Consider the following 20,582-nt stretch of genomic DNA (forward strand, 5'->3'; position numbering starts at 1 on the left):
ATGAGCTATATAAGCCAGTGTTGTAATAATGAGTAAAAGTGACTGCACCATGACGTCAACATGGAACAGCGTCCTCCCAACCTAAATTCCTGTTTTGGGTGTTTCCAACTGTACAGAGAAACTTTATCATGGGAAGACAATTTTTCACATCAGACACTTCTCCAACTGTATGGTTTTAGTATAGCTGTTTATTGCTGCTTTTTAAAATTAAGCATAAATTTTAGTACATTGTCTCTACCTCAGCAAGTCATTAAAAAGGTCAGCGGATGTCTCATTTTGGTGTGTGTCTCGATTTTACAGAGTTGTTGTCTGTGCTCGTTAAGAGGTGGAGCCTTACACAGAGCCAACAATGACAAGTAAGTATTGTCTTTTATACTAACCAAAAGCCCAGGACCAATACTGATGAGCTACTTTCTATCTTAGCCATCATACTTAAATATGTAAGATTGTGGCATGTTCTGTGTTTAATTTTGCAGGTGGGTACATGTGCTGTGTGCTGTGGCAGTGTTAGAGGCTCGCTTCGTGAACATCACAGAGAGATCTCCAGTGGATCTCAGTGACATTCCCTTTCAGAGATTTAAGCTGGTAAAAAATGTTTTTAAAGGTCCCAGAGAGCATTTCCTCTGTACTGTAAAGCCAGTGTTTTGCAAATGTAGCTCATACAATACAAAAATCTGCATTTTTCCTTTCTCAGTAATTTATTTTCCTAGTTAAAAACAGAAGCACTACTAATACTACAAATCTACATTATTTATTAAGTAATAAAAAAAAATTATTGCTTGTATGCTGTCAATTTTATATTATTTTTTTTATTTATCTTTCAACATTTATACTTCTATGCAAATATGAAAGATAGTGATAAGCAGAAAGATTATGATGTTCAAAGATGTCCAAATCACAATTTTTCTTCACTGAACATTTTATGGACATTAAGCGATGAGACATTTCTTGTCTTAGGTACAAGAAGTGAGTGGGGATATAGATGGATTTCCAAAATCTAAATGCTGTAGTAATAATGACACTGTATTATGTCAGTGACTCAGTAAAATATAATTTGTATATTAAAATGTATGTACAGTAAGTTGAGTATCCAAATTACGAAGTTCCGCAGATACGAATGGACTGTGGTCCTACGAACATTTGTGGATGTAAACAGTTTGCGGGAGTAGCTCAAGTGTATTATATAAAAAAAAGGCACTGCAGTGCGCCAGATACTAATATTTACAATTATATATAAAATTTTCAGTGAGTAAGTGAATGTATAAAATGTCCATTGTTTGGTATATTGTATGTGTGTGCGTGTGGGGATGCAGGAAAAATGAGTCAGTCTCACCAGTTTCATTGAATTAGTCCGGGAGCACAATGACAGAAAATGGCTGTCCTGTAAAGTTGTTTTGATGGTGAATAATCCTAATTTTGAAAAAATTCTCAGCGAGACAGAATTCACAGTCGGGTACAGTTCTGAGAAAAAATGGCTTCTGGTTAAGCACGCAGTAAACACCATGTACTGTATAGTTATCTTCCCCCGACCTCTTTTCGGGTTCGCTTTAAAAGAGGTCAGCTGACTTAGCTACATCACTGGGCTTACCTTCGCGATTTCGAGGCGCAGTCTCGCGAGAATATAATGCAGAACCAAAACACCAAACATGTGTTTGACTTTTTTATGCTTCACATTGTATATTTGTGTCAAAGGTGTATAAGACACTGTCTGACTTATGAACGAATCCGACTTACAAACACAGCAACAGACCACACGGAACATATGTTGTAAGACGTCACATGGATTTCATGGTCACATGGACGCAATTTTAGGTAATTTGTTTTATAGCAGTTTGTTGAATGAATGCAGTCAAAACAGCTTAAATATAAATTTTATAGTTTATTCATATAATATTTATTTTAATGTTATGATAAGTATTGCTAAAAAAGATGAAACTTTTATTCAGTAACCAATAAACACAAGCTGGGTCTGTCACATGTGCTACCCAGGAACACCCGCGTTTTGGTAATGATATCATGGGTTATTAGATGTCACTTAGAGACTTCATAAGTTAAGGATAAAAAAACCTTCCAGTATATTTAAAAGGTTTGTGATGCCTGTGTCACCATCGGCTCTTATGGGATTAATATCTTTCTGATTATATCACTTGTGATTCACAGCTCAAACCAAGGGTGAGTTGGCTGCTCCTAGCTCCTCCTTAAGGATTTTTTTTTTTCTGACTGAGAATAAAGGCACTCGTGTCTGGACTCAAAAGGAAACATTTCATAAGATTTCATAATTACATTGAAGCAAGCAGGGAATTTCTCGAATTTTAAACACTAATGCTCTGCATGAAGTTCACCTAAATTTTTCTGTCATGTGACGGCAAAACTGTGTCACTCATTGAGGCTGTGTGTTTTACAGAAATGTTACTACTGTAAAAGGCGGATGAAGAAGACGATGGGATGCTGCGTGCAGTGTTCACATGGCCGCTGCCCCACCTCGTACCACCCTACCTGTGCCCAAGCTGCAGGTGTCCTTATGCACCCAGATGAATGGCCTTTCATCGTCCATGTCACCTGCTGCCGTCACAAAGGTCCTGTCCAGTCAGAGGTACAAATTAAAGAGTAGTACCTTTTATTCTCATTGTCTAATCAAAAGTAAAAATGATTATTGTTCTTTCTTAGACGTCGCTAAGTAACTAAATTACTGTTTTTTGGACCATAGGTTCGATAAATTAGAGAAAAAGCTATATTTATTTAATGCAATGTGTGCATTTCTGCATTTTTTTTGTTGTTTATTATGTATATTTTATTTTTCCATGTATTTTTTCTAATGTGAAGTAGGCGTCACAATATATATTATAATTTCAATTTTGACATTTCAGTTTCAAAGTACATTATTACACAAGGGCAGCAATAGGATGTACCAAGTTATGTCAGTAACAAGGCTAATTGTAATAACATGTGACGCTAAATGATGCTAAACAGTGGTCTCCTATGCATCATCTTACTTTAGGCATTTCTTTAATACGCTTTATGGTCCAGAAAGTGTTTATATGTATGAATAATACTTGTCACTGTAGAAATTTAAACTCCAGATTGTTTGGAAATGGTTTTATAAACCTTTCCAGATTGATGTCCAGCAACAATTGCCTCTCTAAGACCATTGCTTGAGTCTTTCTCTCTTGGTTTTGTGTAAACACACACCTGAATGTTCCAGATTAGCAAACTGCCAAAACTTCTGCCTTAATATAGGTCTGCACACCTGCTGCTGATTAGTTAATCAGTTGAGCTGCAACTTACCCTCTTAAATATTGTAGAAGCAGTAAGAGGGTACATAGTATTGCCCACATGTATTTTTCTTTTTGGTTTCATTTTGTTAAATAAATAATGGCACAGTAAAAAAAAAAGTTATATGTTGTTTATGGTTGTCTGATGTTGCCTAATACCAAGACCTAATATAATCAGATGATTTACTTCTGTTAGAAAAAACACAGAATTAAAAGACAAATGGCTGTAAGACTGGTGTTACCTGACACACACAGCTCATTATATCTCAGGCTGCACAAGTAGTATAAAATGTAGCATGCATGCTGTGAGGGTGAAGTTTAACCAAGATTATTCATGTCAAATGATTCATGTTTAGAACAGCCACAGTTAGTGGTATATCGTGCCATGGTACACTTCTGAACAGTAACGAGTTTCCAGTAGGTGTTAATAATTTTCCTGTGTGTTTAGTAAACTTTATTTGTTTTGGTAAAAACAGACTGTACAGTGAGCCTGACTGGACCGCCAGTCCATCGCAAGGCACCATGCACACATTCAGACACTCATTAACAGCCAAGCACAGCCAGTCCACCTACTAGACTGTTTCTGGCAGGTCAAAAGAAACCAGAGAATCAGCAGGAAACTTAGATGCACACAGAGAAAACATAGTTCTCTATTTTCACACACAAGTAACTAGTGAATTCATATGAGTTCTATTTCTAATGAGACTAGTATAAACTGATGATGCAGAGATACTTTGTCGCTCATAATTATGTTTATTTATAACAGTTTATCATTGACGATAGCTTGAAATAGTAGCCTTACTGTGAAACCAAACCCTAGCATACAGTACTCACTCAGCATAAATAACACATGCACTTGCAACATTAGATGGCTTGCTCCTATAAGCAGAGCTTGTTTTGCTCTGATTCAGTTACATGGGAGATGAACAGCGAAAGTGCAGGGGTTCATTTCTGTTCAAGCTGATAGATTATCAAGTGTAAATATAGTAAAAAATGGGTATAATAAAATTACAAAAACTATATTATATAAATAAGTTTGATTTTAAATCTAAACATCCCACTCATTTCTGTCTAAGGCCAAATAGTTAGTTTATCAATTTATTCCCATGCCAAACAAATGCTCTGCATCAAACTTGGATAAAACCACACAGTCTGTACATTAACAAACATTCTTTTAGATATTGTCAGTTTTCTCAGTAAATGTTTGAGGCTGCTGGCATTTTGTGTATTGATGTTTGTAGATGGTTTTCAATTAACTGTGGAGACTTGGGGCTGCTGCTAGTCCTAACTTGGGTAAATGTGATCTGGGTGTTGGATTCCATGGAGAAATATGACTCACGCTTTCTTTCTTTTTTTTTTTCTCCAATAGAGGAAAAAGGAGACCATGAGGGAAATCAGCGCTGGCCAGAGAGTAATCTGCAAGCACAAAAACGGACGCTACTACCAGTGTGATGTAGTGCAGCTGACTAAAGAGACATTTTATGAGGTCAACTTTGATGATGGGTCCTTTAGTGACAACCTCTTTCCTGAAGACATTGTGGTAAGAGGGCTTGAGCCTGGACCGACATTTTTTTGCATCACATTATATATATCCTAAGTCCAAAAGTATATTACAATTAAGGCAGGATATATTCTGAGTTTACAGCCACAATAGTCCGTGATTAAGGGTCTTGCTAAGAGGGCAACAGTGGCTCTTTTAAATTTTAAATTACAAGCACAGAGCTGCCACTTTGAACTCCATTATGACACTATCACGTACTGAAACAAGAAAAACTATTCTAAAAGCAGACATTAGCGTTGCTGATTTCCTCACACTACTTCTTTTGCTCTCTAATATGATTTTTATTTTTAATTTTTTATAATAAATGGATGGTTGTTATGGAAAGACTTTTCTATGGCCAACGCCAATATTTGCTTGAAGCAGAATGATAAGAAGAGAATAGAGAAGGAAAGGAAGGGCTCATGATCCAAGGCACACCACATGGCAAATATGTTGGAGGCAGTGTAATGGCATGGGCAGGTAGGACTGCCAGAGGAACTATGTCACTGGTCTTTAGTGGTGATGTAACTGCTGATGAAAGTAGCAGGAACTGAAGTGTATAAAATTGCAATAAGCTGTGTATAGAGCTACGTTTGCAAAAAGAAAAAAAAGTGGTAACAATAAAATGTATCGGTTGATTGATTAATTAGTTTATTAAAACTGCAGTTTCTGTATGTGTAAAATAATTTTTTAATCCTTACCAGTACTATGTGACCAAAAGGGGAATAAACCATAGAGGTGGTGAACAGTCCTGAGACTCTTGCAAGATTTACTTTATATTTCCACTTATTCTGTGTGGTTTCAAGGTTAAATCTCATATAGCATTAAATGAAAAGCTAGTGCACTAGGGTGTGCAATCCCTTGTCCCACACATGAAGTAGTGTCTTGATCAGGGGTTAGAGAGGTATTTGGGATGCAGCGTTGTGTTATGAGCTAGCTAGCTTCGTTGCTATTGTTAGCTGTGGTCAAACCAACACGAATGGTTCAGAGGCAATTCAGAAGGAAGCAAATACTGAGGAACAAAAGGTGTCGTTAGAGATGACATAATGTTAATAGATGCTTGCGACGAACAGTTAGTGTAATTAATGCTTCTTTGAACACCAGAAACATTGAATAATGCACATAGTTAAACCACTCATTTTTATCATTAGTATCATTACTTAATTGAAACTAACTGTTGTATTAGTAGCTATTTATGAGTCTAGTGTATTTAGTTTTTTTGTGTGTGTGTGTGTGTGTGTGTGTGTGTGTGTCTGCGTGCGCGCGTGCGGGCACACGCATAGGGCCGTGATTGTGCCCAACTGGGTCCTCCACCCCTGGGAGAGGTCGTCCAAGTGCGTTGGACAGATGGACTTATTTATGGAGCCAAATTTGTGGCAGCACATGTCATTCAAATGTACCAGGTAAGCCAAAACCCCAGCATGCCCTGCATGTGGCATAGTCGCGAATAAAGTGATCATACATGTATAGTATACACAAACACTAGGACATTCATGAATAAATAGCGTATATATGGAAATTTTGAACTTCTTTATTTGGATTTGTATGGAATATGCACCCTTTATCCTGGCTTGTGATGCAGGGCCAGGTCTCTTCTTAAATATTAACAGACATATCAGTAGTATTGGCAGTAATAATAATAATAATAATAATAATACAGTATATGGTTAAATTAGATCAATGTGAAAATCAACATCTTTGTTGCTATGGTGTAGGGTTGCTTGATTATTGCAAAAAAAAAATCATATTATTTATATGTTTATTTTCTTCATGACTCATTTATTTAAAATACTCCTTAGGGGGTTTTAGGTATTTTCGAAAAATAATTTTAGGAGAATATAGTAGTATTATTAAAAAAAAAATAGTAATTCTTATAGGAAATATTTTTTTATAAGAAAAAAGTTGTGTGTAATGTGGCTTATTTTTGCCCATTTATAATTGTTGAAGCCCCTTTAAGCAAGTAAGGATTAAAATCATGCACAACTGAAAATTGAGTATTAACTTTTGCACAGGTGGAGTTTGAGGACGGTTCACAGCTCACGGCCAAGAGAGACGATGTCTACACTTTAGATGAAGAACTGCCCAAAAGGGTGAAATCCAGACTGGTGAGCTGAACATTTATCTTTGAAAACCTCATTTGAATATCACTCAGTCACGTTCTTCCTAATGACATACTGTATGGTAGTGAATCAGGGAGATGGCATTTTATTTTATAATAACTGTAGCACTGTCAGCCACCACACAACTAGATTATCCACCTCTGTCAGGTGACCTCAGCAAGACCGATAAGATCATACAAGCAAAAGGCACGCAAGCTTAACCACAAGGAAACTTTCCACAATTTATCAGAATAGAACTTCCCAGATAGACTGAAAATAAGCTACATATATAATATACATTATTATATTAAGCTCAAAATCCTGACCCTCTTAGACTGACTTTGAATTACCTTTTAACATCAGACAGTAAATTTATTGTGCAATTTATTTCCTGTTTGCATAACAAAAATTTTAAATATAACAAAACAATATTGGGCAATAATTCTTTTGAGATACAAAATCTTGTTGTTCCACATTGACAACAAAACCTCCATCTTGTTCCCGTGACCCCGTTTCCACCGCAACTCACGTGCACCAAATGCATGAATCTACATCACGGTGCATTCCATAGAGATCTGGGTTATGTGCACTTGATTTCGCGTTTATTGCGTGCAGTAACGTCACAATCACACAACATTGTGTGTGCACAAATTGTGCAATCATCCGTTTTCAGCCAGAGCACTAAAATGTGTCGTGCATCAATCCTTTGAGATTTAGGTTATGTGTGCATGCTGCAGTGCTTGTTGTGTTTGGTAATGTCTTAAACACGCAAAATTTGCCTAATTGTGTTTTCTCCATTGCTCCATTAGCTAATATCCAGTAGGGTTTTATTCTCTGTATCTCTCCAGTCCTGTAGCAGGTTACTACAGTTGGCATTCATTGCATATATTTTTTGGAGGCGAGGATTGCAATCATTTAAATAAAACTGACACTACAGCATATAAAAATAAGATACACTCTGGCTGAGCTTTTCTATGACTGATCTTAAAGGGTTAAAGTAACCTCAGCTGTAGTTGATTTCAGAAGCATCTTGTGTTCATTGTTTCTAGGGCAGCTTGGCAACATAATTAACAACATAACCCTTAACTCTGTTTGAGGCTACGACAATTTACTTATGCTCTAGTCTACTGTCTTTTTTATTTTATTTTTTATTTTAACCATGTGAGATCAGGTTGAGAGCCAACAACACAGTAATCCAACATACTCTCACTGCTTCGCACACAGGAGTGCTAATATTATTAACAAGTTGCCAAGATTTTACCAAAATTGCACCTATTTATGAGCTAATAAAATTAAATATGAACGCTTTACACAGTCATGTTATTATCACACTGTAGAACAGAAAGTTTACATTTATTACACACTTAAATGAATGCACGTATTCATTTCTTGTGGGAAAAGCAAATATACCTGCCACATGCAAATTTTAAAATGCAGTTTGTATGTGCATATTATAAACTTAGGCTTTCATGTTTGTGCCTCGAACTGATGTGCGCGTGTTGTTAGTGTGAGAAATGAGACACATGCAGATTCCTATACTAATGAAGTACATAGATGCTCCCCATTTGTTTGTAATAATAATGTTATTTGCCATAATTGGAGACAACTCGGGGACAGCTTGACCTTGAGTTCAGCTGGTAGCTCATCAGCTGTAATTGTAATTTGGTAAAAGATAAGATGCTTTTTTAAAAATTAATTATATTAGGGGTCATTTAACTTAAGCCCTACATTTTGGAAGGAGCAGTAAAAGGAAGCATTTCAGCAGCCTGACCTGAGCATTTGGAAAAGCCCTTTAGTTTATCAGCTAAACATGTATGGCGGAAAAAACTGGCCATAGTTCAGTTTTCTAAACATGAACCAGCTTGGTGTCTGTACTTAATTCTCTGTTGTGACTTATCCAATTACACAAATAAATGTAACATGAGATCAGAAAGGGAGAGTATTTACAGAACTTAACCCTAACATGCTCACATCAGATCATTCCACCTTCAAGTTATTATAGCAACACCCCCCACACCCCACACCCCCCGGCGCTTTTTTTTTTTCACTATTATTCTTTTTTTCTTCCCCCTGCCATTGGGACTAGCACTGAGAATTCTCTGTATCTTCGTTGGCTGGGTATTTTATGTGGGGATAGGGTTAACAAACCATCTTGAAGTCTGTACTTAATTCTCATGTGACTTAAGTACAGCCATGGCCAAAAGTTTTAAGAATGACACAAATATTAATGTCTGCTGCTTCAGTGTTTTTAGATCTTTTTGTTAGATGTTACTATGCCATACTGAAGTATAATTACAAGCATTTCATAAGTGTCAAAGGCTCTTATTGACAATTACATTAAATACATGCGGAGAGCCAGTATTTGCAGTGCAGTGTTGACCCCTTCTTTTTAAGGCCTCTGCAGTTTGCCCTGGCATGCTGTCAATCCACATCTGGGCCACATCCTGACTGATGGCAGCCCATTCTTACATAATCAATGCTTGGAGTTTGTTACAATTTGTGACTTTTTGTATGTTCACTCATCTCTTGATGATTGACCACAAGTTCTCATTGGGATTAAGGTCTGGGGAATTGTACATGGGCCATGTGCCCAAAATTTTTATGTTTTGATCTCCGATCCACTTAGTTGTCACTTTTTTCCTAATGACAGAGTGCTCCATCATGCTAGAAAAGGCATTGTTGGATGGTCGTGAAAAGTCGCTTTCGGGGGATGTTTTTGAAACATACTTTATTCATGGCTGGGTTCTAAGGCAAAATAGAACACCTCCTTTGGCTAAGAAGCCAACTGACGGTAACGATGGCACTTGACAAAAAAGTCTAAAAATACTGAAGCAGCAGACTTTGTGGAGATTAATATTTCTGTAATTCTCAGAACTTTTGGCCATGGTTGTAATTACATGAATAACCATAACATGAGATCAGAAAGATTTCAGACAGTTTTCACAGACCCTTTTTTTTTTATCTTCTCTATCGAAATTGTCAGTTTGTCGAAATCGTTGATTGTTTAAAGTCATGAAAAGTATGCCTAAAGGTGAATGGTCAGAGAAATATGCATTTATTCTCCCTGCTTCAAATTCAAAACATGCGTTTTATCTGTTCACCGTTTATTGCATTTGTCAAAAGTGGCAATGTGAGACGATACAACGAAAGAAAATATAACTACTTTAAATTGTCTTTTTGCAGACTAAAAAAATATCACTAATAATTACTATTAAGTAAACTAAAAAGTAACTGCTGTCACCATTCAGTCAGGTTCACTGCTTATCCAGACCTTTGGAATCAAGAAATAATGTTACTGAACTTCCTGGACCAATTTTCATTCAACTAGATTTTGATGTGAATGTCCTGCTCAAACGAGAGATTCTGCACAAAAATTATGATCTTTTATATGAAGCCTGCTAAGCTTGATCCAAAGCAGCTTGCTGTACTTGTTCTTTCACTTTTTATATAGTTAAAAAGGACAGATTTTCACTCATAATTATTTAAACATAATTTCCTTATATAATTACCTAATGTCTAACCACCTGGAAACTTTGGGACCCCTTTGACTGCGCAGGAACTGTAAAACTTGTCTTGGTCAGGCCCCAACACTTAACCACAAAATACCAGCGATTAACCACAGGTCTGAAAAAGGGGGTCAGTTGCAAATACCAACAGGTGTGTCCTGTTTCAAAAACTTAGCGCTGAAACTAAATTTTTGTTGTTGTTGCTCTGTGTTTGTTTTTCTTCTTGTGTGTGCGTCGTCGTCTAGTCGAAGGCATCAGACATGCGTTTCGATGGCATCTTTGGAGAAAAGAAGCTGCAGGACAGCAAGAGGCAGCGTGTAATTAACTCCAGATACAGAGGCGATTACATCGAGCCAGTCATCTACCGGACCATCATGGAGTAATCAGCAGCAGCATCTTCTGCCTCACAGCACCAGCATTAATTGAGCAAAGCTCCCACACATCTCACATTAAGTGAGAATATGTCTTTCTGTGTGTGTGTGACTGCATCACACACATCACACACATCAGCTTTTTTTTTTTTTTTTTAAGTTTTAATCGCTCCATGAGCATTGCCATCACTCTGATGTTTAAAAAGCTTTAAGTGAAGGCATTTTTAAAACACACACTTGTGCCACGTCCTTTTGGACATAATGTGGTTTTTATATCCTTACTGGAAATTGAGCCACTTATGCATACACCTTGGCCAGAAAGCATTAGAGTTTGTACTAGTTTTATATAGACCCTCATTGTTTCCTCCTCTTGTTCAGTTTGCATTAATTTATTTTCCCTTCGAGTTCAGGGTGCTAGTACTTGCCCTTTTTTTTAAATATATATATATATATCAAAAACGGAGGAAACGTTGCCATTTTATCAACATGAACACCTCCTTTTTTTAAATACACACTGTTGTCAAATTGTACAGCTGCATTCCTGAATATTGTAGATTATTTGAAACATAATAGATGAAAAGTTTTTTGTTGTTGTTCGTTTGTTTTTCCTTTCTTACCAGTCTATTGGTGCTTTCTAAAAGTAGCCTTTGCAATATAACTCTGAGTTGTAACAGAACTGTCATCAGGGCAGACAAGTTTTTTTTTGTTTGTTTTTTTCCAGCTGGGAGGTTCTTTTAAAATGCCACGGATTTCTTTTCTGTTCTTTCCAGCTCTGCTGTACAAGGCGTTTCAAGATCTGCCTTGAACTGCTGTTCAATCAGACTTGTTGTATGTTAATTACTTACAGCTTTGGCAATCTTAATCCTTACTGTGTTGGGCATGTTTCAATGCTAAATTTCACATATCATGCTAAATCGTATGCCTCCACCACCTGCACAATATTATTACCATATATTGCATTACCAAAACAAAAAAAATAACTGTTGCAAAAGCCCTGACAGTCCCCCTGCTAAACTATTCAACCTTCTTCTGTGGGCTGAAATCCACTTTATGTACACTATTGCTCCATTTTTTTTTATGATAAACTGGGTAACTAAAACTAGCTAGCCAGCTGTACTCGTAAGCAAGTTAGATCTGGGAAGACAAATCGTAAACATATAGTTAGCTAATGGCTGCCTGAAAGCTTTTCACTAGCAATATTGCTTGTCATGGGTTAGCTAAAATAAATAGTTATACTAAATAGTTAAACTAAAAAATTAATAGTTAAACTAAATAGTTAGCTTGGTTGTTTGACACCACCATGCTATAAAATGAAGTATCTAATAAAATAATTTATTAAACACGCTGGCATTAATGAGATGTTATTATTTAAATAGAACAGTATTACTTAAAAAGCCTCGCTAACAAGATTAATATTTGGATACGATCCTCAAGGGTACTTTTGTTTGTAGGGCATCAGGGGGACTGTAGACGCCAGTTCTGTCCATGGTCTGGTAAACAGAATTGTGGGATTCTCCTCTCTAAGGCCCGGTACAATGCTGTCTTCAGCTAAACAGATGCCAGCAAGATGGCAGGATACAAGATTAGGAGCAGAAATGATGCCAGGCCAATACTGCCTAATCAGACAGCACATTATAATATCCCTAATTGCGGTCTATTGTAATAACCTGCCTGTTTCATATCATGATATGTTGTATAATTTTAAAAACTATCAAAGACAGAACATGCCTAATCCCCATGCTTAAAAAAAAGAAGCTAGTTTTGCACTTATAATAAAGCTATAATAAAGCTATACTCCTAATAAATTGTTTCCTCTAGCCAAGTTTCTGAAACAGCCACTCACTCATGAAGGCCTTTTAAAGCCTGTGATGTGATTTTGTAGTGTGTCTGTAGTTAACAGCTGTCCCTTTCACTCAGCAGGAGGGGACCTAAAGTACATATATCACCACTTATAATTAAAAAGAACTTATTACAAATGTTTTTTATTATTAAGAAGTCTATTTTATTGCTTTGTTTTATAATAAGTGTTTAATGTTTATATGCTGTGAGAAATAGAATTGTATGTAGTTAATTTAAGGACTTCATGAACTGGCAGTGTATTTTTTCAGCTTGCTTCTTTAAGCTTAAGCCTCACTCACACCAAGAGCTGAGGCTCTGTTCCTGTCTTTTGTAAAGATTATCAATGTGTTTCAGTAAAATGATGTGGGCTTACATACCTCTTCTATGAATATTTATTGAATAATGATCTGGTTTAGAGCCCGGAGCTTTTTACATGTAGGCATTTACTGTAGCAGACATTCTTTTCCAGAACAACTTATAAAAGTGCTCAAGTTTCTGTCATTGGATTTTACATTTTGTACTAAAACTACTACAGTTTTCATGTACAGTAGATATCATGTAAGGGATAAAGGGATAAACTGCATGCCTAAGTAGCACCCTTGCCTCAGATCAGATCAGATTGACATGTGATGAATCTCAAATAGACCTGCTTATGTGGTTTCTCACATCGTTAAAACAGTTTAGGCAGCAGAATCAATTTTTGCAACAGCATCAAATAAAATATAGTTACAGAATTGTACATTGGATCGTATTCAGGTGATATAATTTCAATTTGATTTGTGTAATTATCTTTTTTTATTGATTTAATTATTTGTTGGTTCATGCTGCAAGCATTATCATCCTAAAACATTCTGCTTTCAATTCTGCTTTTAAAAGTAGAAGTTCATTTTAATTCATCTTGTGGATCTATTTCCCCCCTTATTCATAAAATAATATAGATTTAACAAAACAATCTTAAGCAAAATTTACTGACTTTAAGAAGAATGAACAGTTCCACGGAGCTGAAGAATCAAGCTCAGTGGTCTTAGACCTTACTACACCCCTTTTTTTTTTTTTTTTGCTTTAATTATTTGCATATGCAATCTTTGAGAGCAAACTGAGATGGTCAAACTAAAAAACTCATATGGTCAAAGTAGCCTAAAATAGGAAATACAGAAGGGCATAAAGCCCTGATACATCACGACCCTCCATTGCACCAGCATCAAACCAGATGTTCTGATGAGTGAAGCCACCAGCTTCACTGGGGTTGCTGCAACCGTATTTAAAGTGTCATCCTTTTAGACACTCAAAGCCCAAATTAAGAGTTTATTTGTGGTTTAGCCCAGTGGTTCCTGATCACAGTCCTGGAGGACCCCCTCCTTTGCAAATTGTGTTTTTTCAGCTTCCAGCACACCTGATTTCTTAATTCAATTCCATTTTATTTGTATAGCGCTTTTAGCAATTGTCATTGCCGCAAAGCAGCTTTACACAATCAGTTAGAGTCAGAGTTATTTAAGTTTTTATGAAATGTGTATGAATTAAAATGGTCAGTTTGTGTGACAGTGGCAAGAAAAAACTCCCTGAGATGGTAATACAGTAAGGAAGAAACCTTGAGAGGAACCAGACTCAACAGATCTTGTTAAATCTGTTAATCAACAGCCGTTTCTGAACAGAAGTGGGTGTGAAGAGAAGGAATAGAGGTGGGATAAGTTGGTTTAAACCATCTTTACACCCATCACCCCAATAGTGCCATGTCCACACATGTCACTACTATATAAGATCCTGCAAAATTGTTATAGCAAGTTGAAAATAGCCACAGGCATGCTAGATCAGTAAAATTAAATCTAAATCAAAATGTTCATGATCAATGAAGTAATGTAAATGAAACACATAGGGATTACACAACTCATTGAATCAGTGACATAATCATAAAAAATGTAAAGAACCAGTGGGGTTTAATCCACTAAAAAATGAATGAGTACATTTGAAACGCTTTGGTTTTACTCTAAAATGTGTATTACAGTACACTGTAGAAACACTGAGCATGCTAATACCATGATCAAGATGAGCATAATCAGCATCTTGTGAAGTTTACTAGAGTGATCACTGGCATGACTCTTAAAAGGGGTGCCTGTTGTGTCCAAAAACACAAGCACAAGCGAGGACAAACGTTTAAAAAATGAGAATGCACTTAAAATCACAAAGAACTAAGTGATCAAAAGTGGTCAAAGGCATAAGTTAGTAACATTGGTCTTCACTTGAATAAATCTACTTGAGAGAAAACCGCTGTCTCATCAATAGTGAATCTTTACTTTCGTATGACTGCTCTCATGGGACCAAACAGATGAAGGTCTGATGAAGCAAGATCAGGACTATAAGGAGGCTTTAACACCTCAGTGTTGACAGTGTGGAACATGCATTATCTTGCAAGATCACAACACCATTGTATAGCAGAAGTTTAGGCCTCAGTTCTTCAATAAGCATCTCACTGTAACGAGCACTGTTGACTGTTGAACCTTTTTTCTGATAATGTTCCAATGCTGGCTCTCCCAGAAAACTGTAAGCATCAATTTTCAAGCTGATGGTTGACATTTGAACTATGTTAGATGTTTTTGTTCCATACTCAGTAGTGAACAGGCTCGTAGTGATGAGTCACTTTAAGAAACTTTTACCGTCCTCATAGTACCAGTCCAGTTTTTATTTGCAGATATCTAAACGCTTCCGTTTATGCCCTTCTGTGAGTTGATTCATTACCTATCCCCCACAAAGCGCGGATCACTGCACGTTGCTCTTCTTTTGTGCAAACCACAAGTGGGTCCTCCATTTTTTCTCGCACCACAGTTACAAATGAACTGATGTAACACATTTACACCTGCATAGCAACGACTGGTGAGACAGTAGCCTTGAACGGAAAGTGCGGATTTCATGGACTATCTGACCTGCCGTCCCCAGTATGTCCGGCTACAGAACCTTGTGTCCGAGACAGTGATGTGCAGCACTGGAGCTCCCCAGGGGAATGTACTGTCTCCGTTTCTTTTTACCCTCCATACATCTGACTTTAGATATAATTCAGAGTCATGCCACTTGCAGAAGTTCTCTGACGACTCTGGTTGTTGGGTGTATAAAGGAGGGTGACACCTCTGAGTACCAGTCTGTAGTGGACGACTTCGTTTCCTGGTGTGAGAGTAATCACCTACATCTGAATACAAATATCTGGGAGTCTATCTGGACAACAAACTTGACTGGTCACTCAACACAACGGAGCTCTACAAGAAAGGACAGAGTCGGTTGTACTTTCTTCGAAGTCTCAGGTCTTTTAACGTCTGTAACACCATTCTGCGGATGTTCTATAAAACTGTTGTGGCGAGTGTCATTTTTTACGCTGTGGTCCATTGGGGTGGTAACATAAAGGTGTCTGATAAGAACAAACTGGACAGGTCAATTAAAAAGGCCGGATTTGTGCTAGGCATGGAGCTTGACTCTGGAAGTAGTAGCGAAGAGAAGGATTCTGTCCAAAGTACAATCCATTTTGAACAATCCTTCTCACCCGCTATACAGTGTTTTCGCTGAACAGAGGAGCAGTTTCAGCCAGAGACTGACCACCACAAAGTGTTCCACAGAGCGCCACAGGAGATCCTTTCTCCCAACGGCCATAAAAGTTTACAACTCTTCTCTGTAACTCATACACACATGTACGTGGATTTTCACTGACTGTAACAAAACAGGACATTAATACTTATCCGTATTAATAATATGATAAGTGCAATACTACTTCCCAATAAAATATGTAATACAAGATTACATATGATAATACAATATTACATACATATACTAGATTACTGTGCAATACTTACGAATACTCTTGGGTCATATTTTTTGGTACTTACTGTTTTAGGACCTTTTGTTTTAAGACCTTTTTTTATGCTTATTATTATTATTTATTACCTTTATTACCTTTCCTTAGATAACAACTGTGAGCAACTGTAACCTAGCATAAGCAATTTCCCTCTGGGATTAATAAAAAAAATCTTTGAATCTTGAATCAGATAAGACAGAGCTACCAATAGAAGGTTGAATATAACCGGATCATTTTCGACTCACTCTTGTGATTTAAAATATAATTTTTTTTTTATTAAAACAACATTAATATAGAGCCCATTTTTGTGCATTTATGTGGAACCTGGATTTGGGCAATGAAAACTTTGCCATGGCAGTGACCACTCCCTTCCTTTAACTGTGATTCCTTTGCAAGCTGATACATAGTTTTGTTTAAGATGCTAAATCACTAAGTTAATTAAAAATTAAAACTAATTAAAAAGGCTAATGACACGAATAACTACTGTGAATTCCCTATGGTTGATGCAGACTTGGAGCTCTGCCTTGACTGAGTCTACCTTTTATTTCACCATGTTGTGTTTATCATTGAAAACATTCTCTCTGTACTGTATGAGCATTGCAGCAGGCAATAGATTATATGTCGGTACTAAAGATCTTCAAGTTCCTGAGCGGGTCATCAGTTTGAGGGATGAGTTTTAAATACCTCTCCTCAGTGTTTTAATTCTTTATTTCTGCTGAACTGACAAGTCCTTTTTCAAAAGAGGCATATTCTTCATATAGCGCATCCATGTCAATGTCTGACAAACTACTGGCTTTTACTGCTTCACAGAACTGCTCAAAGGGGAATTTAGCTATTTGGCTGCAGAAGCTGTGTTCTTAGAAGTCGTATCTGTCGCCGAGGCACTTGTGTTGGATAAGGTAGACAACAGCAAAGTAGTTGACACTCTGTCATACATTCAAATTGAGGAGGCGGCACGGTGGTGTATTGGTTAGCACTGTCGCCTTGCACCTCCAGGATCTGGGTTTGATTCCTCCAGGTACTCTGGTTACCTCCCACAAAGACATGCAGATTAGGCTAATTGGTGTTCCCAAATTGCCTGTAGTGTGTGTGTGTGTGTGTATGTGTGTGCCCTGCGATGGATTGGAACCCTGTCCAGGGTGTACCCTGCCTCATGCCCTAAGCCTCCTGGGATAGGCTCCAGACCCCCCATAACCCTGAGTAAGTGAGTGGTAAACTGAGGTGATGCAAAAAGATTTAGCTTCCAAAGTCTCAAAATAGTCAATGAACATCTTCAAAACACGACTAAGGAAAAATAAAAAGTTAAGCTTATGCATGTCACAGTTATTTTCCAAATATTCCCAGAGCACTTTGGGACTCTCCGAAAGTAACTGTTAATGGTTCCCAGTATCCAATAACGATCCTGTATTTCGTTTACATGTATATATGTGGAGTATGGAGGCTAATATTCACTTAAATTGTATATGTATAGCGCTTTTAACAAGTGTCATTGTGTCATTGTCGCAAAGCAGCTTTAAACAATCAAAAGAGTTATGTGTAGTTTTTATGGAATGTGAATGTGTACGAATCAAAATGGTCAGATCCTGATGTTGCTGTGACATTGGCAAGGAAAACCCCTCTGAGATGGTAATAGGAAGAAACCTTGAGAGGAACCGGACTCAACAGGAAACCCATCCTCATTTGGGTGAAACAAAAAGCAGGAATTGATCTGCATTCATACTGTGTGTTAGGTGGCAGCCAGTTCAGCATAACCGTTGATGTTAATTGATATTAATATGGAGTCCAGGTAGTTATTGGAGGCCCAGATAGACTTGTAGGAAATTTCAGTCCTGAACTATAGAGCGATTGCAGCCAAGTCGAGTCTCCAGAGAAACAGCTGTAAACATCATTCGAGGCCAAAACCGTCTTCATGGTAGAGTGAAACTGTCCCCGGACACCAGACGCATCCCACAGATGCTGTAGTTCATAATACATGGTACTGATAAGCAGCCTGCATCCTTTGATCGAAGTAGGCATGGGGGATTTTAAGACACTAGCAATTCACTTAGATACTGCGGTGCGAGACCATTTAATGCTTTAAATGTCAAAAGTATTATTTTAAAATCAATGTGGAATTTCATAGGGAGCCAGTGAAGTGACAATAAGATGGAGTGATGTGCTCGTATCTTCTGGTTCTAAAATGGTCCAACATAGAAACTTTAATAACTGCTAATTTATTAGCACATACACGAATATACACAATGCTGAGTGAAGAATAAATTATTTTCAACAGGGATTCTGTTATTTCCGGCACTATACTTTACTATACTATACTATACATTAGTACACCATGCTTAGCTAGCATCATCCTTGTGTCATTTGGTAGCTGTGTGACACTCTAATGCACCTTTATCTCTGGTACTCGTATCAATGTCAATGTGGCGGAGCTTGCAGAATTCACAATATTCATCTTTGCTAGACTTGAAGGAAGTCTTTCTTTTTGGCGTATAAAATTTTTTTGCTTAATAATAGGATTAAATTTGTGCAGTAGCAGTCAGCATTTTTGTGGTGGAGGGTCAGAAATTTGATTAGAATAGATTAGATTAGATTAAACTTTACGTCATTGTGCAAGTACTCGTACAAAACCAATTAAATGCAATTAGCATCTAAACAGAAGTGCATAAGTGGCCTATTTACAATAAATAGCAATGTGGTAAATGAGGTTAAGGGTTGATATGTATAGGGCGGGAGTAATTAATGTGCAGACAGCGCAGTACATAATTAAGATGTGTTATATATGATACTGTACAGTATAACTGTGCAAATATTGTCCAGTGGATAAGGCATGTCAGGAAGGGAACATGTTCAGCATGCATATATGAATGTCTGTATGATAGAATCACTCACTCACTGTCTATACCGCTTAATCCTGATTACAGAGTTGCAGGGAGCCTGGAGCCTATCCCAGGAGATTTAGGGCACAAGGCGGGGTACACCCTGGACAAGGTGCAGGCACACACACATATTCATTCACATATCACAGGCAATTTGGGAACCAGTTAGCCTAATCTGCATGTCTTTGGACTGTGGGAGGAAACTGGAGGAAACCTACCAAGCACAGGGAGAACATGCAAACTCCATGCACACAGAGATGGGAATCGAACCAAGACCCTGGAGGTTCAAGGCAACAGTGCTAACCACTAAACAAATCCGGATGAAGTTCACTGGGTAACTGCATTGTGTTCTGGAATTTTGTCGCCAGCATTTCTTTGCTAGTTTGGACTTCTCATTAATATGAAGTTAAATGTTGCTGAACAAGAAATAAATTTTTGCCTGTTGGGAGCTCACAGTGAAACATTACAGTTTTCACCTATGTTTCAGGTTCAGAGACAAACAGATTCCTGCCTATCAAACCCCTGGAATGTCTTACAGCCATGGCATTTCAACAAAGCTGCCAAGTCCATGTCCAATTTCTCACGCTTTCACATCTGTGAAAGATGTGAGCAAAATCACTGAGCTCCAGGTTTAAACAGCTTTTATATAGAGGTCAAATCACTACATCATTTATTTACATACACAGGTGTATTGCGCCCCGAGCGCTCCCACATGAAGTTCTGCCACTTTGTTTTCTCCAAGTGAAGAGAAATAATATTTGGATAGTCTGATTTAACATTAACACACATTTACGGATGCATGAGACATCAATCACGTGCAAAAAAAAAAAGAATGATAATTGGAACTGTCATAATAGGGCAGGACAGATAAACAATCTAGTAAAATAAATCAACAACCAAATGCATTTACAGACTGCAGCAAAGTTATAGACCAGCTGGAGCATTAAAATGAGCGAGTGAGGGCAGTGACATAGTATTATCCAAAGAGGGAAATCCATGTCAGTATTTAAAATGGCAAAAAAAATGTCATTGACCTGTAGAACTTTTATATACATGTGAACACCCCAAGGCTACCAAAAGTGATTAGGAAAGACTCGCAAGCAGAAGAGAGATTTTACAATCATACAGATGGAACAAACCCTCTTTATATTCTGTATCTTTTTTTTCCTTTTCATTCCCCCTTCTTTTGTATCTATAATGATTCTTGTTTGACTGCAATTTCTCTGTTCATCATCATTATTGTTATT

At 37.3% G+C, this 20,582-nt stretch overlaps 1 protein-coding gene across 3 annotated transcripts in view; it reads left to right on the plus strand.

Moving 5' to 3' along the window:
• kdm4aa (lysine (K)-specific demethylase 4A, genome duplicate a) overlaps positions 1-12,999 on the plus strand; it is a 35,219-nt gene extending 22,220 nt beyond the window's left edge. For all 3 annotated transcript variants that reach the window (XM_053497631.1, XM_053497632.1, XM_053497633.1), the window contains exons 16-22: positions 301-356; positions 477-585; positions 2,405-2,593; positions 4,642-4,812; positions 6,096-6,215; positions 6,825-6,917; positions 10,663-12,999. In XM_053497631.1, coding sequence (XP_053353606.1) covers positions 301-356; positions 477-585; positions 2,405-2,593; positions 4,642-4,812; positions 6,096-6,215; positions 6,825-6,917; positions 10,663-10,800 — 876 coding nt within the window. In that variant the 3' untranslated portion in view covers positions 10,801-12,999. The remainder of the gene's footprint in view (positions 1-300; positions 357-476; positions 586-2,404; positions 2,594-4,641; positions 4,813-6,095; positions 6,216-6,824; positions 6,918-10,662) is intronic.
• The last annotated feature ends 7,583 nt before the right edge of the window (positions 13,000-20,582 follow it).

The sequence above is a fragment of the Clarias gariepinus genome, chromosome 6 (assembly GCF_024256425.1).
Source record: "Clarias gariepinus isolate MV-2021 ecotype Netherlands chromosome 6, CGAR_prim_01v2, whole genome shotgun sequence".
NCBI lineage: Eukaryota > Metazoa > Chordata > Actinopteri > Siluriformes > Clariidae > Clarias > Clarias gariepinus.